Genomic DNA, 26,381 nt, shown 5'->3' on the forward strand with positions numbered 1-26,381 from the left:
AAGCTTAACAGGCACATTACTACCACGCTCACAGAATTTCAAACTCCGACGGAACAACGCACGTGCTAAGCGCCGAAGGGAAAAAAATAGGTGTTCCCGTAGTGACGTCGATAAGGAAGTTTAGGTGACATCTTTCCAGGCATCTGAATGAGATTTACCTTCTAAACTATTTTGCACCAGTAGAACGGTACAAGCAACGACAAAATGTCCTAATTCAGTGTGTTGTATACCAGCAGCGTTACATTTGAAGATCTCTCAAAAGATCTTGTCAGCGGCTTTCCAGAGCAAACGCCCAATCAGTTAAATAATTATAGCCTCTTGCAGCAGTTGTAATCTCCCTCCCCTACCTTTTCACGTTCATGCGCTGTTTGGTCAGAACCAATTTCTACTGTCTATTTAAAGTATCGTTTATAGAAATGGACGCCACAAATGTTCAATACTTTGCACTTTGGCTCTGTGCTGAAAAATTCATGAGTCATTTCTATTGTTAGTAAAATAGAATGATTGATTGTCATTGTTTTCAAATATCAGGTCATTTGAGATTTCAGTTTAACCATATTTTCAAAGAGGACGGTTTTCTGGGAGTTCATAATAAAGTGGAACCATGTTCAGGCCTAGGTTGCCGCCGATACGCTGTTGGCATGACCATAATAGTGCTACATGACAGGTTAGATTACGTGACACCGGAAATGACGGTGGACTCTGAAGTAATAATGATAACGTGTAACTGATTTAGCGGGCGGTAAATTCCGACGACAGCCACGACGACAGCCGACTTCGGATTCTCCCTTAACACGTAGTTTTATCAAACTAAAACAAAGTGTGAAAGAAGCTTTGTCGATAAACATGTGTATAACCTCTTAAAGCGATTGACTGAGGTGAGTTGAGAAGTTATATACATTCATTGTGTGGACGCAAATTCTATTCTTGACGAAATTACAGCTATATTCGCTTCCTTACGGACTATGTACGTAAACGAGTGGCAAAATCGCATTAAAGGTGTTTTAAAATTTCCATTCAATAAAAAACAAGGGCTATAAAGCGTTTCGTGAGGCAGAATATTCTTTGCTATGTAAAACACCCTATTAATACAAAAAAGAATTTGAATCTTTCCAAGATCTCGCAAACAAGTATTAGCTGATTCAGGGAGTTAAGTTTTAGAAATTTAAAGCTGATTTTCCTGACACTTCTGTGAAGCATTTATGTTTGAGCAAGGACATAGTAATTTGTTTCTACTGAGCATCTTCGAAAATAAAGTCGTTTATCCAGGGTTTAGCTATCACAAAAAGTTTCCCAATTTTGACAGTCTTGCTTCGTTGACGGATTCTTCGAACTTGCATGTCGTTTCGAGTACCTTGTTCAGAGTGTTTAGAATTGTTTTGGTTGTGATCAGGTTGAGGGCCTGCAATGTCATGCATGCAGTTTCCCTTAAGCTCGTATAAACAGCTGATGAAACGATTAGCTAACAATAACTTCCACTGACCTTGCCCTAGAACCAGACTGGTTTTCGAAAGCTGTTCAAGTACGTTTTTATTCATTTGTGAAAATCTTGTGAAAGTGTTGGTTTAGATTTCCGATAAAAAATGTTAAAACTTTCAAGGTCAATCGGCTCGCATACCCACTCACGTCTATCGATGGTGCTTATGAAAGCGTGTACTATATAGACTATATAGAGTTATTACAGTATGAGAGTTAGTCAGAGAGCCAAGAGAAGATAGGAAAGAGAGATGAAACCACTCTAAATAAAACTGTGACAGAAAACGGCAAATAAAAAGAATTGAAAGGGACAGGCAGGGATTCGTTTCTGTATCCAACAAATCGAGGTATGCTTTGCAGCAACTTTAATTTTCACGCACGTTTCATTAACCTCATATCGCCAAATAAAATCTTCCCAATTTTATTGTTTGTTTACAATTTGTAAAAGTTCTTTTTAAAACATGGCTTTACAACTTAACTGAATTACCGATTTTTCTTCTTTTTTTTTTTTTATTTAGCGAGAGTTTCAAAACTTATTTTTATCAAAGCATCATGTGAACTAACCCTAAATAAGCTTGTGCGGGCAAAATATTTTCAAGTTTATCTCTCATTAGTATTACAGCCGTCTCATCAAAGATCTAACAATCCTTTTCAATTGTTGATTTAATACACACTGTGCATTTGTTATCATGTTTCACAAACAAAGTTAAATTCATCATAAGTTTAAGTTCAACTAAAACATGATTCTTTTCCTAAGACGCTTTTTAGTTAAACAGAAACTTAAATTTGAATTTACATAACAAGAATCTCCTTTGTTATGTTTCTACTCGAAGAAACGTGACTGAAATAGAAAATTCTGGACCGGAAAAAACATGCACAGCCAGCTTTGTAAGGGAGGTGTGATTTCCGCTTGTTATTAACACTGCTGAGTTTTTCTGGATAACCCTGCCACCATGAATCAAAATTATAAGAGACATGTTTTTGGAACGTCTGGAAAATATGTACAAACACAACTTAATTCGAGAAATGTAGTCATCTGCAGGATCCCACGTTCTGCTTAGCACAGCACAGTCGGCGGAGTGGCCTCCAGTCGAAAAAGCACTATGCGTCACTTCCTTGAGACAAATGGAATCCGTCAGTAAACATGTACGGAGTCGAACCACATCCGATTTCGCGTCTATGCGCTCTGTCAACTGAGTCGTGGATGAAGAATTCATTAGCGAGTTAACTTGGGTCATACATTTGGGGCAATTACTATGTAAAGAATTTTGAGTGTCGAGCATAATCCGTGTTTCCGTCCCCTCTTTTGAGAGATTTTCAATCGAACTTCGAGGGTAATCCGGTATTGAAGTGGTTTTCTTTACTTCGCTCTATGGATTGATCTAAAAAACCCACCCACCAACACAATTCCGTGCTTGAGGCAGTTTGCTTTAATTTGCTTTGAATTCTCATTGGCTCTTCAGTTGATATTTTCCTTGATTCTAATTGCCTACAATAAAGGTTTTGGTTCCCTAACACTCAAATGAAAAACGCTCTTGTCGAAGCTTTAGGATTAAACCGTTGAAAAAAAAAAACTGAAGACATTATTCTCAAAGAAGATATAAGCAGAATTGAGCATTGCTTATGTTAACTGACTTCATTGGTGGAGTATGAAATAAAACTTCGTTCTGGGTATGGACCGGTTTGGCCAGTCCGTACCAATAATTGTGATATGCGCCACGTTATAACTGTGATAACGGTCCACATGTGTCAAGCTCTCGGTATTTAAAATCAGGAGACGAGTATAATAAACGGTAAATTTCCGTAGAATCCCATACTGCTCTAAAACAAAACCTTAGTCCCAATGGCAACCCATTTTTTTCGCCATCGTTTTGTTTGATGTACAACACTGTTTGTAGAAAACTGACAAAATTTGATGTTTAAATACTTTCAAAATCTTTATGATATCCAAAACTTCGCCGATCCACGGCATTATCAGGGATACGAAAAATGTTCCGCGTAGGGTTTAATACAAAAATAAATTTAAAACGTGTAAAATCGAAATGCTAGGAGTAAACTGATATATAAGATAAATGATATAGTTCAACGAACTGCATGTATACATAATGAAGTGTGTGGTTGTACAAACATCTTGCCAAATATCGCTATCCCTACTCATGATGTCATCAGTGAATAGTTTGGCCCACGTCGAGAAATATGTCAGAATGGTAAATTCAGTTGACAGATAGCTCTGATGTTCGCTCAAGGTGATTCCTCAATATTGCACTACTCATCTTGTACTGCGCATAACATCGCGTATTTAGGTGAATAAGCACGTGCGCATTCTAGGAACATCACGAATTGTTTCAATCAGTGTTAAACAGCTCAGATGGTATTTTGCTCTTAAACGGGTACGGTCACCTATATTTTTAATTACGATTCTCGAAACAGAGATTTGGTAGGGAAAAGTTTCAAAAAGATCGCTTGACAACTTTTATTTCTAAAAACTCACCTTAACACTTTAACTCCCAGGATCTGATTATTAATTCTCCCATCTAGCTGCCACACATTCCCATGTAAATAAGTCACAAGAATTTGGTATTACATCAGGACCACCAATCTCTACCTGATAAGTTTGAATATCCTCATTACATGTTGGCTGGGTAATATAGGATTATCATAGGGAGAAGGTACACTTCTGAAAGTTAAAGGGTTAAGCTATCATCTTTCAAGGTGGCAAGGAATCTTCAGTTGACCATGCGACTTAATCAGACCTGTATTTCGATTTTCCTGTAACGTTTTTCGAAAAAGAGAGAAAACGGAAAAAAAAAACAATAACAACAACCGTACTCAGGCCATTCGCAATCTCAGAGGACACTTCGCGACATTTGCTCTCTTAGAGGATAAATGTAAATGCTTATGAAAAAGGGCCTTTCATATTTATAGTTTACCCGTCAAATTCATCGACTAAACCATTATTTCAATTATCAAGACAATACTCGCCTCAGAAATAAAAGGTGATTAAGCCTTTGTCTCGTAGGTGGTAATTTTCCTTTTAAAATACTCATTAACCACACAAAATATTCACGCCCATTTAGCTTCAAAATATTCACCTGCTTTGCTACACTCAACATGTTGTATTCAACGGCATGCGAAATCATATCTTGTTGATCACCCAGGTTCAAAATCTTCTGAACGGCCATCTTGAAAACGAGTAAGTTCTGTTGGGTTTTGGATACTTTCGTTTCTTTATGCTAGTTAAAAGTTACTGTTAACGCTTTTCCTATATAAAATCATTTCACTAGTTGGAACAAATCTTAAACAAATCTTACATTTACATTATCGGTTGAGGGCAATGGCTGCTGATCGCTCAGTTTGGTTTCATACTGCAAAACCGCAAAAGTGTTCATTTATGGTGTTTTAAAGGTCCACTACAAAAGCCAGATGTTAGCCACCTTGCTGTGGTCGATATGGCAACCGATAAGCGAAGAGGATTTTTATTTATCACACGTGGGTTGTAGTCCGTATTATGCATGGTGATTATGTGTACGCTCAATCGAGTGAGTCTCGTTTCTGCAGGTCTCAAATTTTGGTTCTTTATTTCTGGATCTTACCGCTCACTGCGAAAGTTTATAGTCATGAAAGAGTTTCGTTTTAAAAACGGTTAACTGAAGAGAAAGATAGAAGGAAATTTAGGAATTGTATTATGTATTTTGGATTCGTTCCCATCGCATCTCTTGAAATGACAAATTCGAACACTTTGTGTTTATCAAAAGCAATAAGATAACCTTTCTAATTGCGCCTTTTTGACGAGTCTTAATCAGTGTTTATGCATGGTGATTAAAGGAAATTTCAGCAATGATACAGAAGCTTTAATTTGTAATTTTTTCGTTATTTTCGTTATCATTATTTTTATTTTGTCTGTTTCGTTACAGCGCCATTCAGTCAAGCCTGAGAATGCACTATAGAGCTTTTTTAAAAATACTTAATGGCATCACGCCAGAATGCAGACTTCCTTTCTACTCATTTACATTTTATCATGATGCCAACTTTCCTTTACTCTTATGCCATGATGCTTCTTGTAACATGAGCACATGAGGCTTATGTTTAGAAATCGAATCTTTTCTTTTAGACAACTTTCCCCAACTCTAAACCACAACACGTTGGTGCAACCTGAGAATCTGCATTCAATGAGTACTGAAGTCATTCAATAAGCCAAGAGTCTTATTCGACAACATCCCCGCATTGTTCAGGCAATATTTCCAATAATATAACCTTCTATAATTGAATTTTCCTCACTTCTCTTGGCAGGGAAGAGGGATGGTAATAAATTAAAAGGTGATAATGTATAATGACCGGTTTCGTGTTCTTTCAGACGCAGCATCCGGGAGTTTGGCAGTTTTCACAGCTATCAGTGGCGTGGCTATTTTTGTGTTGATACGCTGGTACAGAAATAAGACTCGTGGACACGAAATGGACCTACCACCAGAACAGCAATCTGTTGAAGTAGAGGTAACTTGTAAATTTTTCTTTTTGACTTCGTTTACTCTCCTATTTGAACAAATTTACAAGAGATCTGTCTTTCAAAATCATAGGACACCATTAAATTCCTAGTTAGCAGTACGCGCCCTCGATGAACGCAAGATTTCAGGCTGTTCAAAATAAAGTGAATGGCCGCAAATGGCGATCGGTAGTTCTTCCGATTGTCTCCAATTTTTTCGTAACTTGCCGGCTCTATTAAAAAGATAGTTTCAGTTTCAGATATTTTATAAAGTACATTATCAAAAAGACTTGTATGGTTGTTTCCGTGTGAGATATCCAAGAGCTATGGCGAGGACAGGCGAGGCGTTGCGAAACTGAAAAGAAGAACATAATCTTAAAAGATTACGAATAAAAATTGTGGTTTGACCATTCTTCCAGTTTCCATTTGACGATAATGGACCGTTAAGGGCTTTAATCCCACAAATTGTAAGTCTGTTTTTAAACCTGTCAGGAGTGTCACAAAGATTCATTGTATTGGTAAAACGAGTATGTTCCCACCTAAATGTGTTTTACCTAGAGCCTGGTGATATCCATGTGCAGTTAAACTTTGAACGAACATTCAGACCCGCGGAACCTTCGATGTGCTGAGTCTGATGTAGAATTAAGTAAAATGAATTTATCCATTTCCAAACTGAAGAACGGAATTTATTCGGGCTTTTCAATTTATCGCAATTGGCACAAAAAGAAAGGTCGTAAGCTGAATCCAGTTAAGAAATATGTTCAGCATGTTTCTTTACTCGACTACACAGCTCCAAATACGTTCACTACCTAAATCTATCTACCGGATTCATTTTGGGGACTGTTGATCCTTACAGCAGACAAGAACGTTGTCTTTCATGAACCTAGAAATAGCCCGCTGTCACCAAACAGTTCTCTGCAGCTCAGATAAAAGCATTGTACTACGGAAGGCCTGAGGCCCGAAGCTTCGCGTAAAAAACAATCTTTCTTTTATTTGTGTGTGTTCTACGCTTGTACCAAATATTTCTCTAATCGACAACCGAGAGAAATTGCTTAACATGATTCTAGTTCATTTGTACAAACTAAATCCTGCAACACTTTCAACATTTCTTACATCTAAAAGAAGGTAAACTGGCGTTTTCTCAAACGCACCATTAATTAGCAAAAGCCGACTTTCTCCTAGTGTTGTAAACAACATGCATCCCTTAGCTGCTAACCTACGATGTTAAAAACGGAATTTATTGCAGGCTTTGAAAGGCAAGCATGTTTAACGTTACCAGGCCCAAACAAGACAAAAAAATAAACCCGCTGTTTAAGAGTTTTTTTTAGGGCTGTGGAGACAAGATGGGGTGTCTAAGGAACTACTCTACTTGCATTAACTATAAGAACTTTTACATTTTTCGTGTATATCACGGAGAGAAAGGGAATGTTATTTGACAAGTTGTTTCACTCAGATTGAGAGCAAATTGCCTTTATGCACTGTATAGTCCGATAGACAAGACTTATAGAAAGTGAAATTTTAGACTAACAAAGGAGCTTTTTCGCAGGGTACTGACGGAGCTCGGCGGACCACGCTGTCATCTGAAATAATTGCAAGGCAATATCCGGATGTTACCACTGTGTATGAAAGCTTTCTCCGCGGAGTAAAACTGTCAGGTTAGTGAGATTCACAGATTTTAGCCCTTAAACCCTCTCGCTCCATATACATGTATGTCCACTCAAATGATCAGTCTTGGAAATGAAAATGTAGATGCCGTGGATTCAAACGGCCTACTGCATGGTGAAAGAGAGAGGAAGATGATAAGCGACCAGTTCGTGGGCTGAAAAATTAATACTTATTGCTGCGGAGTGATAAAAAAAGAGATGCACTATTGATATTGTGTTCAACAAAACGTCTGCGGAGTTTTAAACTTGTTCGGTGGTTTGCAATATTGAACTCCCATGATCCAATTTTAAGGCTTTCAAAGTGTAAAGGCAATTAGAAGTTGTTAGTTCTTCTGGTCGTTCTTACTTTCGACCTATTAACAGCATTCATATTAAACTATCAGTTTAAATATAATTTTTGACAGCAGAAGCTTAGCTTGGTTCAGTCCAACACATCTATTTTATTTTTCGTTTTTCTAACAGGGGACGGTCCTTGCCTAGGAACAAGGGATCCAATCAGTAAGAAGTACACGTGGCTGACATATAACCAGGTAAATGTCGGCAGCAAAATAATAAAGTAAACACTGGGAATAACTTTCGAGCATTGCTACCTCACTGCAATAGACAGGGCCGCCATTAGTGGGGAGAATAAATGCCGAAATGAAAATGTCGCCCCCCTTAAATAAAGGCATTTGATAGCTTGATAGTTCACCATTCCCTCATATCTTCAGTTATAGTCCGTCACCTGAAAATGTGATGCCCTAATAAAGTACCAAGGTATTTGTCTTATATACGGTACGGGGTTGCCAAAAAGAAGACCCTTCAAACTAACTTTTCATCTAAAAGTTCCATTTTATTTGCCCGATATTGTAAACATTATTTCTCCCCCAGGTTCATGAGAGGGCAACGTTCGTTGGCGCGGGCCTGGTCGCTTTAGGTTGCGAGCCCTCACAACAGACCTTCATTGGGATCTATGGACCAAACCGAGTGGAGGTGAGCTGTGAAATTTGTGAGGTGTGAAATGTGAAATATGAAACTGCAATTATCTATGGGAACCATCTTCTTTTAGCAAAGTTTGAATAATGCAATTAACTAAGGGAAGGGGTAGGTTGGGGAACGGACGTAACAAAGCCGCGAACTGTTAACGTCTTGCACAGTTTTAACCATTTAACTGCCTTGAGTGACCAGGACAGAATATTTCTCCCTACAACGGCAGCACAATATCAAGCAGATCACTGATGGATAGCTAATTGATCCCATACGAAATTCTCTAAACTAACAACATAAGAGTTGTATGGAAGACAGTAAGAAGAATAGCAAATGAAATCATGGGAGACTGAAAGCAGGAGAAAATCCTTCTTATCCCTCTGGGGACAGACGCTGATGATTTTTTAAATTTTTCTTTCTTTTTCTTGTAGTGGGCTTTAACTGATCTGGGATGTCAGATGTTCTCAATGATTTCCGTGCCAGTGTACGATACTCACGGCGCTGAAGAATGCATCTACATCATAAACCATGGTGAGAAATTGATATCATATGCAATATAATCTCCATCTTTAAGCCACTCTAATACAGGGCGTGGCTAACACACATGGGAAAGGGAAGTAGAGGATATTAACTATGGCAAGAAGTATGATCTATGGAAATTTCCAGGCTAATGCAGCGCTTATAAATAGGATGGCAGTATCGGGACGGTGATCGTAAATACATTATTTAATTGATTGATTAATTATTCAAACTCGTAACCTCGCGATGGATTAGCATTTCGCCCAAGGAGTAACAATAAACTTAGACACCACATGTAATGTCTAAGTAGATTGTAATGCATCTTCACAGCTGGGGCATCTTGTAGAGGGAACTCCACCTTTTAGGGTCATTTTGATTCGTATATACAATTTTACAGAACACAATTTTTAGGAGAAATGGTTAAGTAAATAACAAAGAACTAAAAACGTAATAGATTATGATGACAATAAGCTCATAATGAAGCTGCTATTTATGCTTTACACTTACGTGTTGTTACTCGATGTTTTCATGAATTTTCTTGTTAAATTATTTTTGCATTGTTTGCCCCATAGTTAATATATATTTGAGTTAGCTTTTTTTTTTCCATTTTACTCTTCAGCCAACCTTTCTACTATTGTTTGTAACGAAGACAAGGTTCCATTGCTTCTTGAAAAGGCCCAGTTGTGCAAGGAGCTGAAAAATTTGATAAAAATAGGATCCTCTGTCACTCAAGAAGAAGATAAAAAAGCAAAAGATATGGTCTCAACCTCATCTCCATGACAAATCTAGAAGTAAGTGGTGGTATTTATCCTGAGCCGTAGAGTAACACAGAAAAACAGATAGGGATATTACTCTCATCTGTTTATGATAGGGCGGTTTTTAGTAAAGTGTCGTATAACTAAAACCAAACTAACCGTAATGACCAAAGAGGAAAAAGGAAAATATCTTACAGAACTACCAAGAGCTCAAAAATTAAAACAATAAACTTCTTGAGGCGCGTTAAACCGCGAGCGACTAAGAAGTGGTTACTTTTTAGTTTTGAGCTCTTTTGACTGAGAGAATGGCGCGACTTTTTTTGCCATTTAAGGAGTAAAGTAATGCAAATTCAATGCAATCCAGGATTAATCTCGATGTTCATTTTAAAATTGCTTTTCCATTTTTTGTTATAACCTCTCTGAAAAGTGGAAAGACAAAATTAAATATTCCTTACAAAGACACCTCATTGCTTAGTATCGTACTATCTGTTGAATCAATAAAGCTTTATTCAAAATCAGTTAGTGCTACACTGAGTTGAAATATATGTTTAACCTGAGCTAAGGCCGCGAAAGGAATTTTTATGCTGGTCAGTAAATAAAGGAAGGAGTTTCTAGCGTCCAATTTCGCTTCTCATGATCACCGCTGAAACAAACACTAGGTTCATGAATTGAGAATGAGGAAAGTGATCGAACTTCTTGATTATTAAACAAATTCTCCTTGTCAGTGCCGTAGAAAATTTATAAAGAACGTTATGAAGAATATGTATTCTGATGTTAGCGTGCAAAAGACTGATCCTCACCCCTCCTTCCCTCTCATGAAACACAAGAAAATCAAGAAAAAAAAGACTGATGTGGCGATCTCATTCCTTCAACGTTTTTCATCAAACCTGCCTTATATTTCTTCATTTTTGTGGTCACGGATCCAGTACCTAAATGTGTTATTGTCTAATTTTGCCGTTTTTGTTTCCTAATCGTAGGACATTGGAAAAGAGAGCTATCAGGAACGAAAGGTAACAGGAATGAAATGATTCGCTGATCTTGTATTGTTCCTCCGAAGACATGAATTCCTTATTTCAATGGTTAACTTTTGCAATCAGGATGCCAAAGACTGTGACAAATAGATCCGGAAACTGCTTAAGTTTTTTTTTTTTTAAAGCCAGTTTCCTATGTTTAAATCAAATCACTTTCACTCCTAATTGGCTCGTATGCTATCAGCAATTAATATAAATCTACTTGTGCCTTATCACAAATGCTACTATCTGATTTGCTACGCTATAATTCCATAATAGACAGTGAGAAGAGAACGTATACTGATACAGTGCGTTTCTAAACAAAGCTGAAAATATTCACATGAGCCTGTCTTGTAGGAGAATTTTTAAAGGACTTATAGATCTATACTAAAATAACAAGAGTATGCACTCATCATTTTATTGGGAGATAGAAATCTCGAGCTCTGAATCTAGTTATTGATTCGTGATCAGTGGTAAGAGGTCGTTTACTTTGTTAACAGGGAATATCTCGTTTCATGAATGATTCTTAAACAAAAATATTTTTCTTAATATTGTGCCTTCTATTTCAATCGTGAAAGTGATAATTAATTGGGTCTTCGTCCCTCTCCACTAATCCTGTACAACTCTAAATAGGCTTGCCGATCCCGCAAATCACTGCAAACTAAAACGACCGCTGTTTTTTATTCCTTCAGCCTGCTAAGCCCGAAGACATTTTGACAGTATGTTACACAAGTGGAACAACAGGTAAAATCTGTTGGATCATAGCAACCCCTTAATTTCCTCTTTTAAAAATGAACCTTACTATGCATCTGTCATGAAATGCTTTAATCCTCATATTTTTCCTTTCTCCATTAAATGTTATCCTTGAAAACTTTCGCACCAACTTTTTCGGGACCACTTACATTTACTTTTATTATTAGCGGCTTCAGTGTGCTGCATACGTTACAAACCAAAAATACATCACATTTGATGAGTGTTTCGTTATATGCTTAACTTATTTCATGGTGATAGGTCCACCAAAGGGAGCCATCCTGACACATGCCAATCTTGTCGCTGACATCTCAGCATATCGTTGGACGATGCACCAGGTATGCAGATACGTATGATGCTTTACGTATTTACGTACGTATAATGCACCAAGTATATACGCATGTATGATGCTTCAGGTATTACGCACGTATGATGCTTCAGGTATGTACGTACGTATAATGCTTCAGGTATGTACGTACGTATGTGCCGTCCTTTTACATCTGAGCAGTGGATCCTACAAACTTTCCTTTAATTACTTATTGTAATCTCTCGGCTCCCCATCAATGATGTTCTCTGCATATTCAATTTAAGAAGCTTTGTTGGAACATGGGTAACAATTCGAAATATTGTGTTTTTCCACCTACTAAGCCCCAAAGTTGTTCCCATAATTCTTTTTACCCAGACCACCCGAAGGAAGTCGCGTAACTCGCGACGACTCGAAAGACTGATAACCAGATTACTTCAAAGTAGATCACTTTATAGAAAAAGACTATAAAAATTCTTAACTCATCTTGCTTGTTTGATAATTATCCGCAGGCCGGTTTTGAGCTGACAACGGAGGATGTGCATCTGTCATTTTTACCGCTAGCTCACATGTACGAACGGATAAATCACGTGAGTTTCATATCACGCGAAAAAGAAAACTCGGCAGTCCTTAGATGGATCTCATACAACTCACGATTACATTTTACAAATTTTTTCTTGTTTTTTTTTTATTTTTAATACAAGGCAAACCAAATTTTATAACTTAGAGGATATGATTTTGTATTTATTTCTGAAATAAAGCAGTTATCTTTTATCTTTTTCCTAAGCTTGCAAAATTAAAGCTGGATATATAATATTGGTTGCTACTTCCACGTAATTTAACGGTACTCTTACAACTGATGAAACCAAATCATTTCGCCGACTTTTAAGGCCTAAATGTAAAACAATGTTTTCAGCTGAACTTGTTTGTAAGCGGAGGAAGGATTGGGTACTACAGTGGTGACGTCAAACAGTTGCTAGAAGACTGCAAAGAGCTGAAGTAAGTTAATCATTTTATCATCATTTTGTGTGAATGTGCTTTTATTCTGCATTATTATTAATAAGAACACTATAGTTTGCAGTTTCTTAAAACCACTTTTCACTGACTTAAGTCTACTCTTAACTGAATCGAGTTGAAGATCGTTCATCACTGTAGTATTATGACATACCGGCTCCCTAAACTACACTTACTTCCCATTTCTCAATTCTTCACAGGCCAACTATATTCACACCCGTGCCTCGCTTACTAAACAGAATCTACGACAAGGTAGGAAAGCGTTGAGTGAAGTTGATCATTTACAATCGAGTAAGATATTTTTTTTTTCTTGGCCAAGAAAGATAGGTAATGAGATATTCTGGGTGCATAACTTAAACCTTTATCCTTAAGACGATGGGGTATTAATTTCTCTTTACAGTATCAGCCTTAAATAAAAAGTTTGGGTTTTCGGAAGAAAGGAAATGATCACCAATTTTAGAAGTTCCTGATTGTCACACAGATTCTCAATATAAGTACCACAGGAGTTGTAAAGAAGAAAGTGTGGAGAATCTGAATGCTAACGGGGTGAAAAGGGTTGATGTTTGTTATTTGCACTCTGAAACAAACATTTTCTCTGAGAATTTTGAGTTGAGATAATGTTCAACCAAACGATTTTTGTCGGCATCTAATTCCTTATATTGAGATTTTGACTTTCAATTGGCCTCACTTTTTGCCTAAATAGTCATTAGTGAAGAAAAAAAAAGGCAAAAATGCTATCAAAACCAGATTTCTGTCATTTGCGTCGTGAATGTCATGCATATAAGGGAAAAGAAGTTTTTCTCTTAATCGATAGATCATGTCTGAGGTATCCAAGAGTAAACTGAAGAAGTGGATTTTTCAAATGGCACTTAAGTCTAAGGAAAATGATCTTAAAAGGTGAGTAACACCGAAAAAACACATTAACTTCAAAGCTGCGAAACAATTTGCCAGAAGTCGAATGGTTCCGTTACTACCATTAATCATGGTAGTAACGAGAAATTGTTTTGAAGCGATCACTGGAAAGGAAAAAACCCTCGTTTTCTCATAAGGAAGTTCTTCTCGATTCATTTTCTTTCTATTTGCAAAATAGGGGAGTTGTTCTAAATGACTTAAATTTATGAATTGCTTGGCTGAATGCAAAACCATAAACATCGAATTATGACACTTTTCCTTCTAAGGCAAATCATCAGCAAGAACACGATATGGGATCATCTGGTTCTGCGTAAAATACAGGTAATATACATTAATACATATATCAACCAGTAAATATTCTCCTTGGAGCCCGGTTCGATGAAGCTGTCATATAGTTGAAGCTGATTTAATCAAAACAAGGAAGAATATTGCTACAAACATTTTGTGATTATAAAGGACTCAACATAAAAAAGAAAACACAAAAAAGCAAAAGATCGGAAATGCAGAAAAACTGACGCGTGCGCATTGGCGTCAGTTCTGATGCTGATTGTTTGAACGGGCCACGCGGTTTTTTTAACCAATCACAGAACGTAGTAGAATGAATGCCTCAAGCAAGGGTAAGAGCAGCGACAAAGTATTTTCAGCTCAAAGTCTATTCTATTGCAAAGATAATCGCTTGAAATTTCCATATAATTAACCTTTAAATATTATCAAGAGAAATATTTCTGTCTCAAGTCTTGACAAAAACGACCTAAATTTTATCGGAAGACAATACTTTCATTTCAATTTTTTTCCCCGCTCTCACTTACACTTTTTTCACTTCTCTCACTTAAAACGTTATCCCCTGCTTAGTTTCTAAGGCATTCTGTGTGGTATTGTAAAGTATTTATGCGAATTCATTCTTTAGTAAAAAACTTTCATGATATGTTCCTTCTTCGTGACAGAGTTTACTTGGTGGTCACGTGCGATACATGCCTTGTGGTTCCGCACCTCTGTCAGCTCAGGTGACGACATTCATCAGATGCATCATGGGATGTCACGTGAGTTGATTATTTGTATCCAAACATCTAACATCTTTCAGGGCGAAAAGCTACTCAAAAGCTGTATTTATTTCCTTTATTTTATGGGAAGGGTAGGATAAAAGGGTCATCGTAGGCGAGCAAGTTATGCCTAACTTGGCTGTCTGGTAGTAAAACAGAACTACCTCTCGATATTGTTAATTTTATCGTACATCGTTGGCCGTTTGTTTCCTCAGCTGACCGAGGGTTACGGTCAGACCGAATGCACAGCTGCTGCCACCTTCCAGCTGTTCAATGACGTCACAACAGGTATGTCAAGCTCTTTGTGTGTTTCTTGGCAAAAAGGGGAAGTCATTGGCAGACTCAGAGGCTGATGAGCTGCGCTAATGACACGCCGACTGACTAACTGACTCGCCAGCCGACGGGCTAACTGGCTGACTGGCTGGCCGGCTAATTGACCTAGTGGGTCAGTGACTGAATGACTGACTGAATGACTGACTGAATGACTGAGAGACTTGCTGACTGACCGTCTGACTGACTGATTGGCCGGCTGGATGAATAACTAAATAGCTGATCAACTGACTGACAGACTGAAGAATGGATTGAATGACAAACTGATAAGTTGACTGACTGACTGACTGACCGACCGACCGACTGACCGACCGACCGACCGACCGACCGACCGACCGACCGACCGACCGACCGACCGACTGACTAACCGACCGACCGACCGACTAACTGACTGACGGACTCAGTCACTGATTGACCGAATGACTTACTGACAGACTGACTGACTGACAGACAGACTGAATGACTGACTGACTGACTCAATGACTAACAGACTGACTGACGGACTGACCGATTGACTGACTTGCTGATTGACTGACTGACTGACTGACCGACCGACTCAATGACTGACTTACAGAATAACTAACAGACAAGCGGCTTGACTGACTTTTAGTGAGTCACTGAATGTACTGCTTCGACTGAGCCGCTGGCGTAATACCTTTTCAAGTTGTTTGATTTACTCAGTGACAAGCCTCTAAATACTGATAAATTAATCGGTTGATTGAACGTTTACCTTACTGACTGATAGGCAAGGTGACTGACTTATTGAAAGTTTGACTGATTGGTGGTGGAGTAGATCAACTGATTGACCAATGACCACCCGACTCATCAATAGTTATATACTTATTTGTAATTGTCTTCTTTCTGCAGCCGGACATGTTGGCCCTCCAGTTCCGTGTAATATTATTAAGCTTGTCGACGTGGAAGAGAAAGAATACTACGCTAAAAATGGTCAGGGAGAGGTAAAATGGACTGACATATAGCAATACTTGGATTTTTAAGATCACCTCATTTAAGAAAAACAAATCGTTTGTTGCAACAAAATCAATTTGTATTAACCTCAACTAAACTGCAATATCATCATTAATATTTTGCTCTTCTAGATTTGTCTGAAAGGTCCCAACGTCTTCAAAGGCTACCTTCACGACCCTAAGAAAACTGCCGAAACTATTGACGAGGATGACTGGCTCCATACTGGTGACATTGGTGAATGGCTTCCGGTAGGTGATAATTTCTGGTCTCGGTTCGATCCCCACTGGAGTTTTTGAAATTCGCATGCGTGAAAACTCCTGTTGCTACCGTATCCTATTGGGCAAGTCTAAAGTTCGAGGGAGGGGTGGGAAACAAGAGGAATGTTTTAAGCACCTGTTGTGCGCAGTAAATAACTTTTCGGTTAGATGTTAAATGTGCATTTGAATGCGACAGTATTGAGTCATTTAAGAATTTTGGTTTGCTTCCTGCGGTACAAAACGCTCGTGATGAGGCGCCGTTGTGAGAGCCTGCTACGAAGGAGACTACTATACGCGTGGCGCCAATGAAGTTCTTTTCTGCTTAAAATTGTTCAGACAACTGTGACAACAAACCCTAAATAGCTGTGTCCGAGTTTTATTTTATATAAACTTAAAGGGTTATTTTTGTTTTCTATCAAACCGTGCGTATGTTGGAAACTACGAAAGTTAATGCTCTTTTATCATTTACAAAATCGAAAAAGAAAAAAATTTACTTAAAGAGTCCTATTTCAACCTACGCATCCAGAAAATATGTCTTGGATGCTTAGCATGCCTACGTTTACTTATTTTTTGGCATTTGTACATCTTGCACACTGTTTCTTCTCTTCTTCTGATTGACTTTCACTTCAATGATTCACGCAATAAATGTTCCTTTTCTTTTCAATCTGACGTTTCGATCAATGTCTAGTCCACTTTTTCCTCTCTTTACTTTTGTTTGTTGCAGATATATTGCGCACTGTTTTGTCTTTTCTCTGTTAGGTTGTTTTGTTTGTATCTTGCGCATAGTTCGTTCTCTTCTCCGATTGAATTTTGCATTAGAATCTACTACAATACTTTATATTTTCTGTGTTTGATTTTCAAGTTAATATCTACCTCGCTGTTTTCTCCAATCTAAGTTAGCTTCTAGACTTTTTTCTCTGAATTCTGGCTGATTGTCACCGTTATTTCCTACAAACTGTTTGCACTCTTCTGTTTGACTATTTCGTAGTAGCTCACGCAATATTTTAGGCCAATTTTACCTGAACAATTTGCATTGGTTTCTTTTTTCTTCTCTGTTTGAAATTAATTTTTAAGTATATTTCGCTTTGTTTTTTCCCTTCTTCGTTTATCTTTTAGATTATTATATAGTATCTCACGTTCTTTTTGTTTCCTCTTCCGTTTGTTTGTTATGTTATCATCCCCTGTACTTGCGAACAATTTTTATCACTCTTTGACGATCAAGTTTGCATGCTACGGGAGAATTGAAAGCTAGATCATGGTGACATTAACCAAGGATCAGTTTTAAGTTTTGACGAAACTTTTTCCATATTCTCTCGTTTTCTAACATTTAGCTTATTTCCTGCGTTCATCTCAATGTTAATTTTGTCCCCTAATGATATACATAATAGATCTAACGGCTGAACTACAGGTTTTATTCAGTCGCACGCTTTCGATTCAAACGTGTTTACGAAGGCATGCCAAAACGACTTCTTGACTTCGAAACAAATTAGAAATGTCTTTACAAAATAATACCAGTGTCCATTTAAAGACGATAAATGGAAGATAAAAAGAAGAATAATCTTTATGTCGGATCAGTCATCACTCTGCTCCAATCTTTGCTTCATTTTTGTCCTCCTTGATTTCTTCTTTCCTAAAAACAAACATTCTACATTTGTCACTATTTTAACCGAAAAGCAAACGGAACAGGTTAATTTCAACGAAATTACTTTTTCCTTCAATGTCACTGGCCATCAGTCATTTCTAACCTCTCCAAATTATTGTCAGATTCCATGATTGGTGCGAAAGTGACTTTAAAATTATGATTTAATCATTATGGTTATTGTTGTTTTTTTACAAAATAAAGTTAACTTTTTTAAAGTCAGCTTAAGTTTCTCAGATTACATTTATCGTCATAGCGTCTAGCATCGTATCAACCTCCAGCAGTTATTCCTGAATATCTTCCATGCAAAAGAAACTCTTTTTCAAGGCCAATTTAGGAAGCGATTCATCAAAATCTTATGGCTCCGGCGTTAGATAAAATCGTCTTCTTTTTCTTGACAATTCATAGATGAAAGACAAGGAATAAAACAAACAAATAACAAAAACTGACTATTATGTCTTCAACTGAAAATTTAAGTGTACTTATGATATTGGTTTATAATAAAAAATTGCTCATTATAACCAGACTTACCCTTTTTTCATAAAATCAAATGTCACGTTATCCCCCATCAGCACAAACGGAGCTCATTGGGAAGGTTTAGAATAGCCATTGCTTCTCAACCATTGAACGGCCTGGTGAAGAGACTCACTGGCACTTTCTCCACCCACAAGGTGTTTGTAGAAATGCTTCATGAGCTTCGCCGTTGCTTCGTCTTCTAGAGCCCACGATGCTACCAACACTGAACGTGCACCGGATGCTAAGAATGCAGGAGCGATTCCGAGGACTCCTTCCTTTTTAACCAATCCACGCCCCTGTGACAACAGCTGAGTACTACCAGTTTAGCTCGCACTTGAACTCCTAGAATTTCGGACATAGTCAGGAGGTAGTCTTCCTCTTCAGGAGTATTGTTAGTGGTACGTTGAGGAGAGAGGGCAATCTCTCCTCTTTCGGCATTTCCATGTGCGACAAGATGTATCTGACTTACCGAAGGTATCGCTTGAAGTACTGCCTGCTCTGTTGCGCGACTTCCTAACAAAGGCTCAATGCCCAGCAGTTCACCAACCATCTCTGCTTCCTTTCTTGCATGGAACAATGGTGTAATGTCAATGAGACGTCCATTGTAATGCACTTTGTCAACCGTAGGATCACCCGCAAGCAGTGCATCAGTTAGACAGAGAAGGGACGATACGGATTCTGTACTTCTCTGATAAATACTTTCCGGCAGATTCATCACGCAAGGCAGCAAATGGAACTCGGTACGAGAAACGATCCGGCACAATGATGATTTCAGGCTCTGTAAGTAAGTCTGCCACAGGTGCGACGATCCATCTGTAGCACAAATGATGAATTCTTTCGGTATCTTTGGTTTGTCCACCTTGCAAATATGCCCGGCTCACTTTATGAAGAGATGTCGTCACGTTGTCATCCAAAGATCGATCTTCGCAGTTTGCTTTGGGTAAAACGCCAAAGCCAGCGGCGCTCTTTTTAAAGATTCCTTCCACATCGCAAACTTGCTCGTCAATAAGAGTCTCTACTTCCACTTCGTCTGTTTTTCTAAAGCAAGTGTCTCCATTTGCTTTCAATACCCAGAGAAGAATTTTCCGCTCTCTGTACGCAATATACAAGAAAACAGAGTTACTCTCTCTCCTCACGACGTTTTCAATCCCGAAAGCTGAGATGTGGCTTTCCACGGAGTACTTGTCTGCTTAATTCTGCGAGGACTCTTGCTCGTCGCAGTTCCTCAACAGAGAGAGCATCTGCAAATTTTCCATAATAGCAAAGCAAGCCAGTGAGTAAATTGTAGGGAAATGTACCGTGTTCCTCTAACAGAGACATTTTAAGTTCACTGTTTCCTTTCAGAAAAGTACTGATTTGCTCGCATTTTGCAATACATTGAAGAAGATATTTCATCGCCTTCCCAGCCTCTGACTGCGATATCTTTAAGAGAGTAATTAATACTAAGAAGGCTTTGAAACTCAAACATCTTGTCTCCAATTAGGCTGCTTATGGAATAAGCTTTCTCAATACAATCTTTTGCCTTGCTAAATTCCCCAAGCGATCGGTAAAAATTGCCAAGGCTTAAATTAAATTTTCCTTCGGCATTTCTACAGCCACATTCTCTGCTGATGGTAAGCGCTTTCACAAAATGTTCTTCTGCTTTCTAATTGTCATTCACAGAAGCAAAAACAGCTGCCAAACTTCCTGTAGCATGGGCTTCTAGTCGTCTGTTACCACTTGCTATACTGATACCAACTACCTTGTCCAAATATTCTTTAGCTCGCCGATATTTTCGAAGCTCACAATAAACAAACCCAAGATTCAAGTATTAGGTAGGTTACTGTTTCCTATTCTTTCTACTTGTCTGTCGCCAATTTCCATCGCGATAGCAAGTGCTTTCTCGTAATATTCTTTAGCCTTCTGATATTCGCCCAGGGAACGAAACACAGTTCCGAGGTTTGCGTAAATTGTTTCTTCTTCTTGTCTCTCGCCCATTTCTATCGCGATGGTAAGTGCTTTCTCGTAATATTCTTTAGCCTTCTGATATTCGCCCAGGGAATAAAACACAGCTCCGAGGTTCGCGTAAATTGTTTCTTCTTCTTGTCTGTCGCTCATTTCTATCGCGATGGTAAGTGCTTTCTCGTAATATTCTTTAGCCTTCTGATTTTCGGCAGCGGAATGAAACACATCTCCGAGGTTCGCGTTAATTATTCCTTCTTTTTTTCTGTCGCCAATTTCTATCGCAATGGCAAGAGCTTTCCCGTAACATTCTTTAGCCTTCTGGTATTTGCCAAGAGATTCAAAGAGAGCTCCGAGGTTCCCGTTTCTTTCTCCTTCTTCTTGTCTGTCGCCAATTTCTATCGCGATGGTAAGTGCTTTCCCGTAACATTCTTTAGCCTTCTGATATTTGCCAAGGGATTCAAGGACAGTTCCGAGGTTCCCGTTAATTATTCCTTCTTTCTGTCTGTCACCAATTTCTATCGCGATGGCAAGTGCTTTCTCGCAACATTCCATAGCCTTCTGATTTTCGGCAGCGGAATAAACACAGCTCCGAGTTGGCATTAATTATTCCTTCTTCTTTTATGTCACCAATTTCTATCGCGATTGCAAGTGCTTTCCCGTAACATTCTTTAGCCATCTGATACTCGCCCAAGGAACAAAACACCTGTCCGAGGTTCCCGTTTCTTTTTCCTTCTTCTTGTCTGTCGCCAATTTCTATCGCAATGGCAAGTGCTTTCCCGTAACATTCTTTAGCCATCTGATACTCGCCCAGGGAATAAAACACCTCTCCGAGGTTCCCGTTTCTTTTTCCTTCTTCTTGTCTGTCGCTAATTTCTATCGCGATGGCAAGTGCTTTTCCGTAACATTCTTTAGCCTTCTGATATTCGCCAAGGGAATGAAACAAAGTTCCGAGGTTCCCGTTGGCTCTCCCTTCTTTTTTTCTGTGGCCAATTTCTATCGCGATGGTGAGTGTTTTCTCGAGGTGTTTTTTTGCCTTCTACATTTCCTTGAGGCTCATACACACAGTTCCAATTCTTTGATGAGCCACTGCTTCTTCGCGTTCGTAACCAAGCGTTTGCATGATGATGAGTGCGCTATTGAAAAGTTTCTTTGCCTCTACAAACCGGCGCTGTGCTTTATATTTGTCTCCCAATTGAATGGTTAGTCTTCCAGCGTGGTGAAACGTGTAAAGAAGTTTCTTGTCTTTCCTGTTTGTTGTCGTGATAAAAAAATTAACGAAAAGTAAAACTTAAAAAAAGTTTTAAAAAAGTTAAAAACTGATTATTGTGGAGTCCTTGAGCTATCTTAGGCAATAGGTTGTTTCCTTCTCCTTGTTTCCTTCTCTGAAAAACAAAAATAAATGCAAATAGCTATTGTAAGAAAGAAGTAAAAACTTCATAGGTAAAACAAAAAAATAAATCAAAGAGGAAACAACGGACACCAAAAGTAAAGATTAAGTTCGATTTGTAAAACGCAAGTTTAGAAACCTTAAATTCAGTCGCTCTCCATCTTCCCCAAAAATTAAGCGCACGAATTAAACTCATCAAATAAAAATAGATTTGCCCGCCATAAATAAATTTGAAATATAGCAGAACTGTGCGATTTGAATAAACTCTGCGTTACCACGGACACTGAAAAACCTTAAGCTATTTAGGACAGCCAAGGAAACAACATTGGACATGCCGGGCCAGACGGAGATTTTATGAGAAGAATATCTGCTCGTGTGATGAACATTTTCACCGAAAAAAAATTCAATTTCGAATGGCTCTATCTTAACAATTTTTCACATTACGAACACCATCGACGATTTCTGACTTTCTTAATCTGAACATTTGTTTTGCCGAAATAATTGACCCCGCACTTGACGCAATACCAACATTTAACATTAGGCCTGCTATTGGAATAGATTTATTTACAGTGGTGTTTTGATTGTTATCCAAGCGTTGGATAGGTATGAATGGTACGAATTTGACTTACGGCAAAATTTGGCAACACGGCAGAAGTACTGATTTTAATGCGCAAGGGATTTGTTCTTCTCGGGATATAAAGAAACTTTAAAACATAGATAGAATTTCTTCAGACCGATGTCCTTCTAAACCAATTCACGATGTGTCAGTATATGAATCAACACACTAATGGTCTATGTGAGAGCAGCTAAAAATATACATTGTAAAATTGATGAGATGTCGCTTTAGCACACCAGCACGTTAGCAATTAAATATCGTACTTACCACGACTCTTTGAACCCTTTGTTACTTTGTAAAGTGAAGAATCAGCGGCATATGTCTATTTGAAGGTAAAAAGGCGCGTGGCAAACCTCAGCCTACCCCTATTGCGCCGATGTAGAGATTGCGTTGTCATGTCGAGGAGAGATTTGTCAGGGATCTGGCACTAATTATCAGTACCAGACCGCGGACACACCTTTCGCTGGCGCGAGTTCCTAAAGGCCGCGTACCTTCGCGCGGGAAAAGAAACGCTCGTGACCAAACGCTGGTAATGAGGGCCTGATCACAAGCTAACAAAATATCCTTCGTAAACTTTTGTTCCCTCTCGTCACGCAATGGAGGGAAGGAGCGCGTTGCGTGACGAGCCCAAACACACCTGCAAAGAAGACTATCATCTACAGTATGTGTGGCAACAATGAAGATTATTTTTGCTTACAATTATTCAGAACTAGTGACAATAAACAACAAAACACCTGTGCCTGAGTTTATTTCATACAAGTTAGAAAGGTTTTTTTTTCTCCCCATGAAACAATATTTTCGTTGGAATCTTTTGAAAGTTAATGCTATTTTTCTTAACAAAAATGCAAGGTACCAGTTATCTTGTTACCCACCCATCCAAAGAAGATAACTCTTGCATGCGTGGCATGCCTATGTTTTTTATCAAAGCTAAAAGCGCACTGCCTTCTTTTGCAGAATGGAACTTTGAAAATCATTGATAGAAAGAAAAACATTTTCAAGCTTTCCCAGGTAAGATTACTATATTTTCGTCCCTGAATATCATTGCTTTACAAATGTTATATACCTATGTTCCGTTACAGTTTGCTGATTCTCTTGGAAGAGGTTATTATTTCTGTGTTGCTATCTTGTATGGATTTCCTTCTAAATCTTTTGCAGCTTAACAAGATAAGAAAGAATGAAATTGTTAGCTCGGCCGTCCAATGAATATGTGACGTTAAGCTTAAATTGACTTCGTAAAGTTACTGTTGGATACATTGTAGCTTAGAAGTGAAGCATCGGAGTACGAAATCCGAACTCGAAGGTTTGGATTCGAAGCCTTTCAGAGAACTCAAATATTTTTTCTGTCTCAGCCTCATGTATCACTTCTTTTTATTTTTTATTCCTTTTTTTATTTCACTTTATATGATGATGATTTTTTTTTTCTAAAACAGGGAGAGTATATTGCTCCAGAGAAGATCCAGAATGTATATTTACGCAGTCCATTTGTTGCGCAGGCCTTTGTTATTGGAAACAGCTTTAAGGTTTGTTCAAAATATTTTTAAACATTGAAGCTGAATAGCAGCTTGAATGAACACATTTTTCGTTTCCAGTCCTTCTTAGTTGCCGTCATTGTACCAGATGCTGAAGTGATAGAAGCCTGGGCCAAAAAAAATGAAGTGGAGGGAGACGTGAAACAGCTTTGTCAAGATGAGGTTAGTAAATTTACAGAAGGGGTGAGGGGTTAAAGGTGAGGGGTCCCGAGGGTCGGGGGCTGTAGTCTTAAGTGATTAGTCTAAATGAAAAAGGCCCGTAATATTATCCCCAGGCCTCCCATGCAAGCTGAAGTTGAACCAACCACAGGTTAACATGGTCGTAGCCAGGTTAATGGGGTCAAACGCCAGTAATTTTTATCGTCTTTGATTTTCTCCAGATATCTTTAATTTATTGCTTATTTATTTATTTATGTATTTCTTCTTTTCTTTTTCGTTTGTTTGGTTTTTTTGCAGTTTTCCATATCTGAAAGATGATTTAATTTTTCACTTTTTCAGAACTCCCTCCTCCTTAATGTTCAATGATAATCTAACATAAACAGCGAAAAAGTTTCTTTCTTCTTTTATGGAAACGGAGTTAGCTGAGCACATAACTGCGACTTTCCTTTCAGATTATAAATAAAGTTATATTGGAAGACATCTGGGCCAAAGGAAGAGAAGGAGATCTTAATTCATTAGAACAGGTTAGGGTGTACGTCATACAGTTATTTACTCATAGGTTACAATGTCTGATAGATGTGGGGAATGCTAAATGTAATGAGAAGAGTCCGGTTTGAATTGTTTTCCTACACGAGACAGTTTAACTTAAGGAACTTTTTCTTTAACTTTCCCTTTACGCGATAAACAGAAGGAGTCTCCACGGCAACCAACAAACTTAATTGTGCCAAATGAAAAGTCTCTATATTTCGAGAGCATGGACGAAAAAAAATTCGTATTTCCTAAAAATGAAAACGGAAGCCACCCTTATATATCACAATAATATCCTATGTTTCAAAGGTCAAGAAAATCTATCTTCATCCTGAGATGTTTAGCATTGAAAACGGACTTCTCACGCCAACCTTCAAGGCCAAGCGTTCAGAGATACTCAAGACTTTCAAAGACCAAATCGAGCGGCTTTACGAAGAGGTGGAGACTGGGAATTAACGCAGACACAGGCATGATAAAGCCATCATGAGCGACCCCATCCTTCGCTTCTCGCGAAGGAACGGGAAATGAGACGAAGTCCAAGCAATAATTGATTAAGACATATTAAGACACGGCACAAGGACTTTATATCCACTATCAATGACCTTAAAAATAGTCACAATTATGCAGGTTTAAAAAAGTTAGTCTACATAATAACGCCTGAAAAAGTGTTGAATGAAATATTCATCATTGTAAAAAGTAATTTCGCATTAATTTTAGTGAATGATGACAGCACGTTACACTACCCCTCCCCCCCCCCTCCGTCCATGAGAGCAGGCGCACGAGGAGAAAGCTCCATTAGGTTCGCACATCCGGGAAGTTTTGTTTGCAAGTTCTGGTCGCGCCCGATTACATTACTCCTTACGACTTTTATATACAACATGACTTAATGAGAACATCCCACATTACTCTCTTCCTTAACTTTAAGCAAGATTACCGCATACTATGTTATTATGCTTCAAGTTCTTGACAAAATAAAACAATGCCGAAAACAATACAGTTAGTTAGTGTGGCTTTGTTTTCAAATAGCATGTGGTGATACGGAAATCTTTCCCAATTAGGGTAGCTTGCCAAAATATTTCCCTAAGCCTCTGTGTTCTACATTGCACTCGAACTCGAACTCGCGGAATTATTCAGACTCACTTATTTAATTTCAGTTTATCACTATTAGGAATCGATCAATGTCTATTTCTCAAAAAGAGAACTCTGCAGTATTTATCAAACTTTCAAGCAGTTAAATGGCTGCTATTTAACCAACAACGACGAGATTTGAAGGAAAATAAACATGTTCTCTATATTTTGTGTTTTTTTTTTTTCGATAATCCCTCAACTTATCTTTCACATCTATCTATTCGTAAACGATACGAAAATTGCAAATACATAACTGAAAAATAAAATGAGGCCACCTGGGAACCAAAACCCCTACAAAATCTTGTCTTGAGAATGCGTACCAAAACCCCTAAAAAATCTTGACTGAGCATGCGTACTTTGTCGAGCTTGCGATATTTTGCTTCAGTCGAGCCATTTGAAATTTCCCAATGTTTTTCTCGTTTTGTTGTAGCTTAGATTTTACGTTTTCTATATTTTAACAAATGAAAAATGTCGCCCAAGACAACTCAG

At 38.2% G+C, this 26,381-nt stretch overlaps 1 protein-coding gene across 1 annotated transcript; it reads left to right on the forward strand.

The window, feature by feature from the left end:
• The first annotated feature begins 749 nt into the window (after positions 1 to 749).
• LOC131799362 (long-chain-fatty-acid--CoA ligase 1) lies at positions 750 to 26,034 on the forward strand. Its single transcript, XM_066166332.1, has 24 exons — positions 750 to 878; positions 5,831 to 5,967; positions 7,503 to 7,611; positions 8,083 to 8,150; positions 8,491 to 8,592; positions 9,018 to 9,117; positions 9,725 to 9,882; positions 10,838 to 10,870; positions 11,563 to 11,614; positions 11,882 to 11,958; positions 12,437 to 12,514; positions 12,841 to 12,923; positions 13,139 to 13,190; positions 13,753 to 13,835; positions 14,117 to 14,171; positions 14,795 to 14,890; positions 15,106 to 15,178; positions 16,088 to 16,179; positions 16,321 to 16,437; positions 23,503 to 23,556; positions 23,979 to 24,068; positions 24,138 to 24,239; positions 24,689 to 24,760; positions 25,074 to 26,034. The coding sequence occupies exons 2-24, from the start codon at positions 5,929 to 5,931 to the stop codon at positions 25,218 to 25,220; spliced, it is 1,932 nt and encodes a 643-aa protein (XP_066022429.1). The 5' UTR covers positions 750 to 878; positions 5,831 to 5,928; the 3' UTR covers positions 25,221 to 26,034.
• The last annotated feature ends 347 nt before the right edge of the window (positions 26,035 to 26,381 follow it).

This window comes from Pocillopora verrucosa, chromosome 5 (assembly GCF_036669915.1).
Source record: "Pocillopora verrucosa isolate sample1 chromosome 5, ASM3666991v2, whole genome shotgun sequence".
Classification (NCBI taxonomy): domain Eukaryota; kingdom Metazoa; phylum Cnidaria; class Anthozoa; order Scleractinia; family Pocilloporidae; genus Pocillopora; species Pocillopora verrucosa.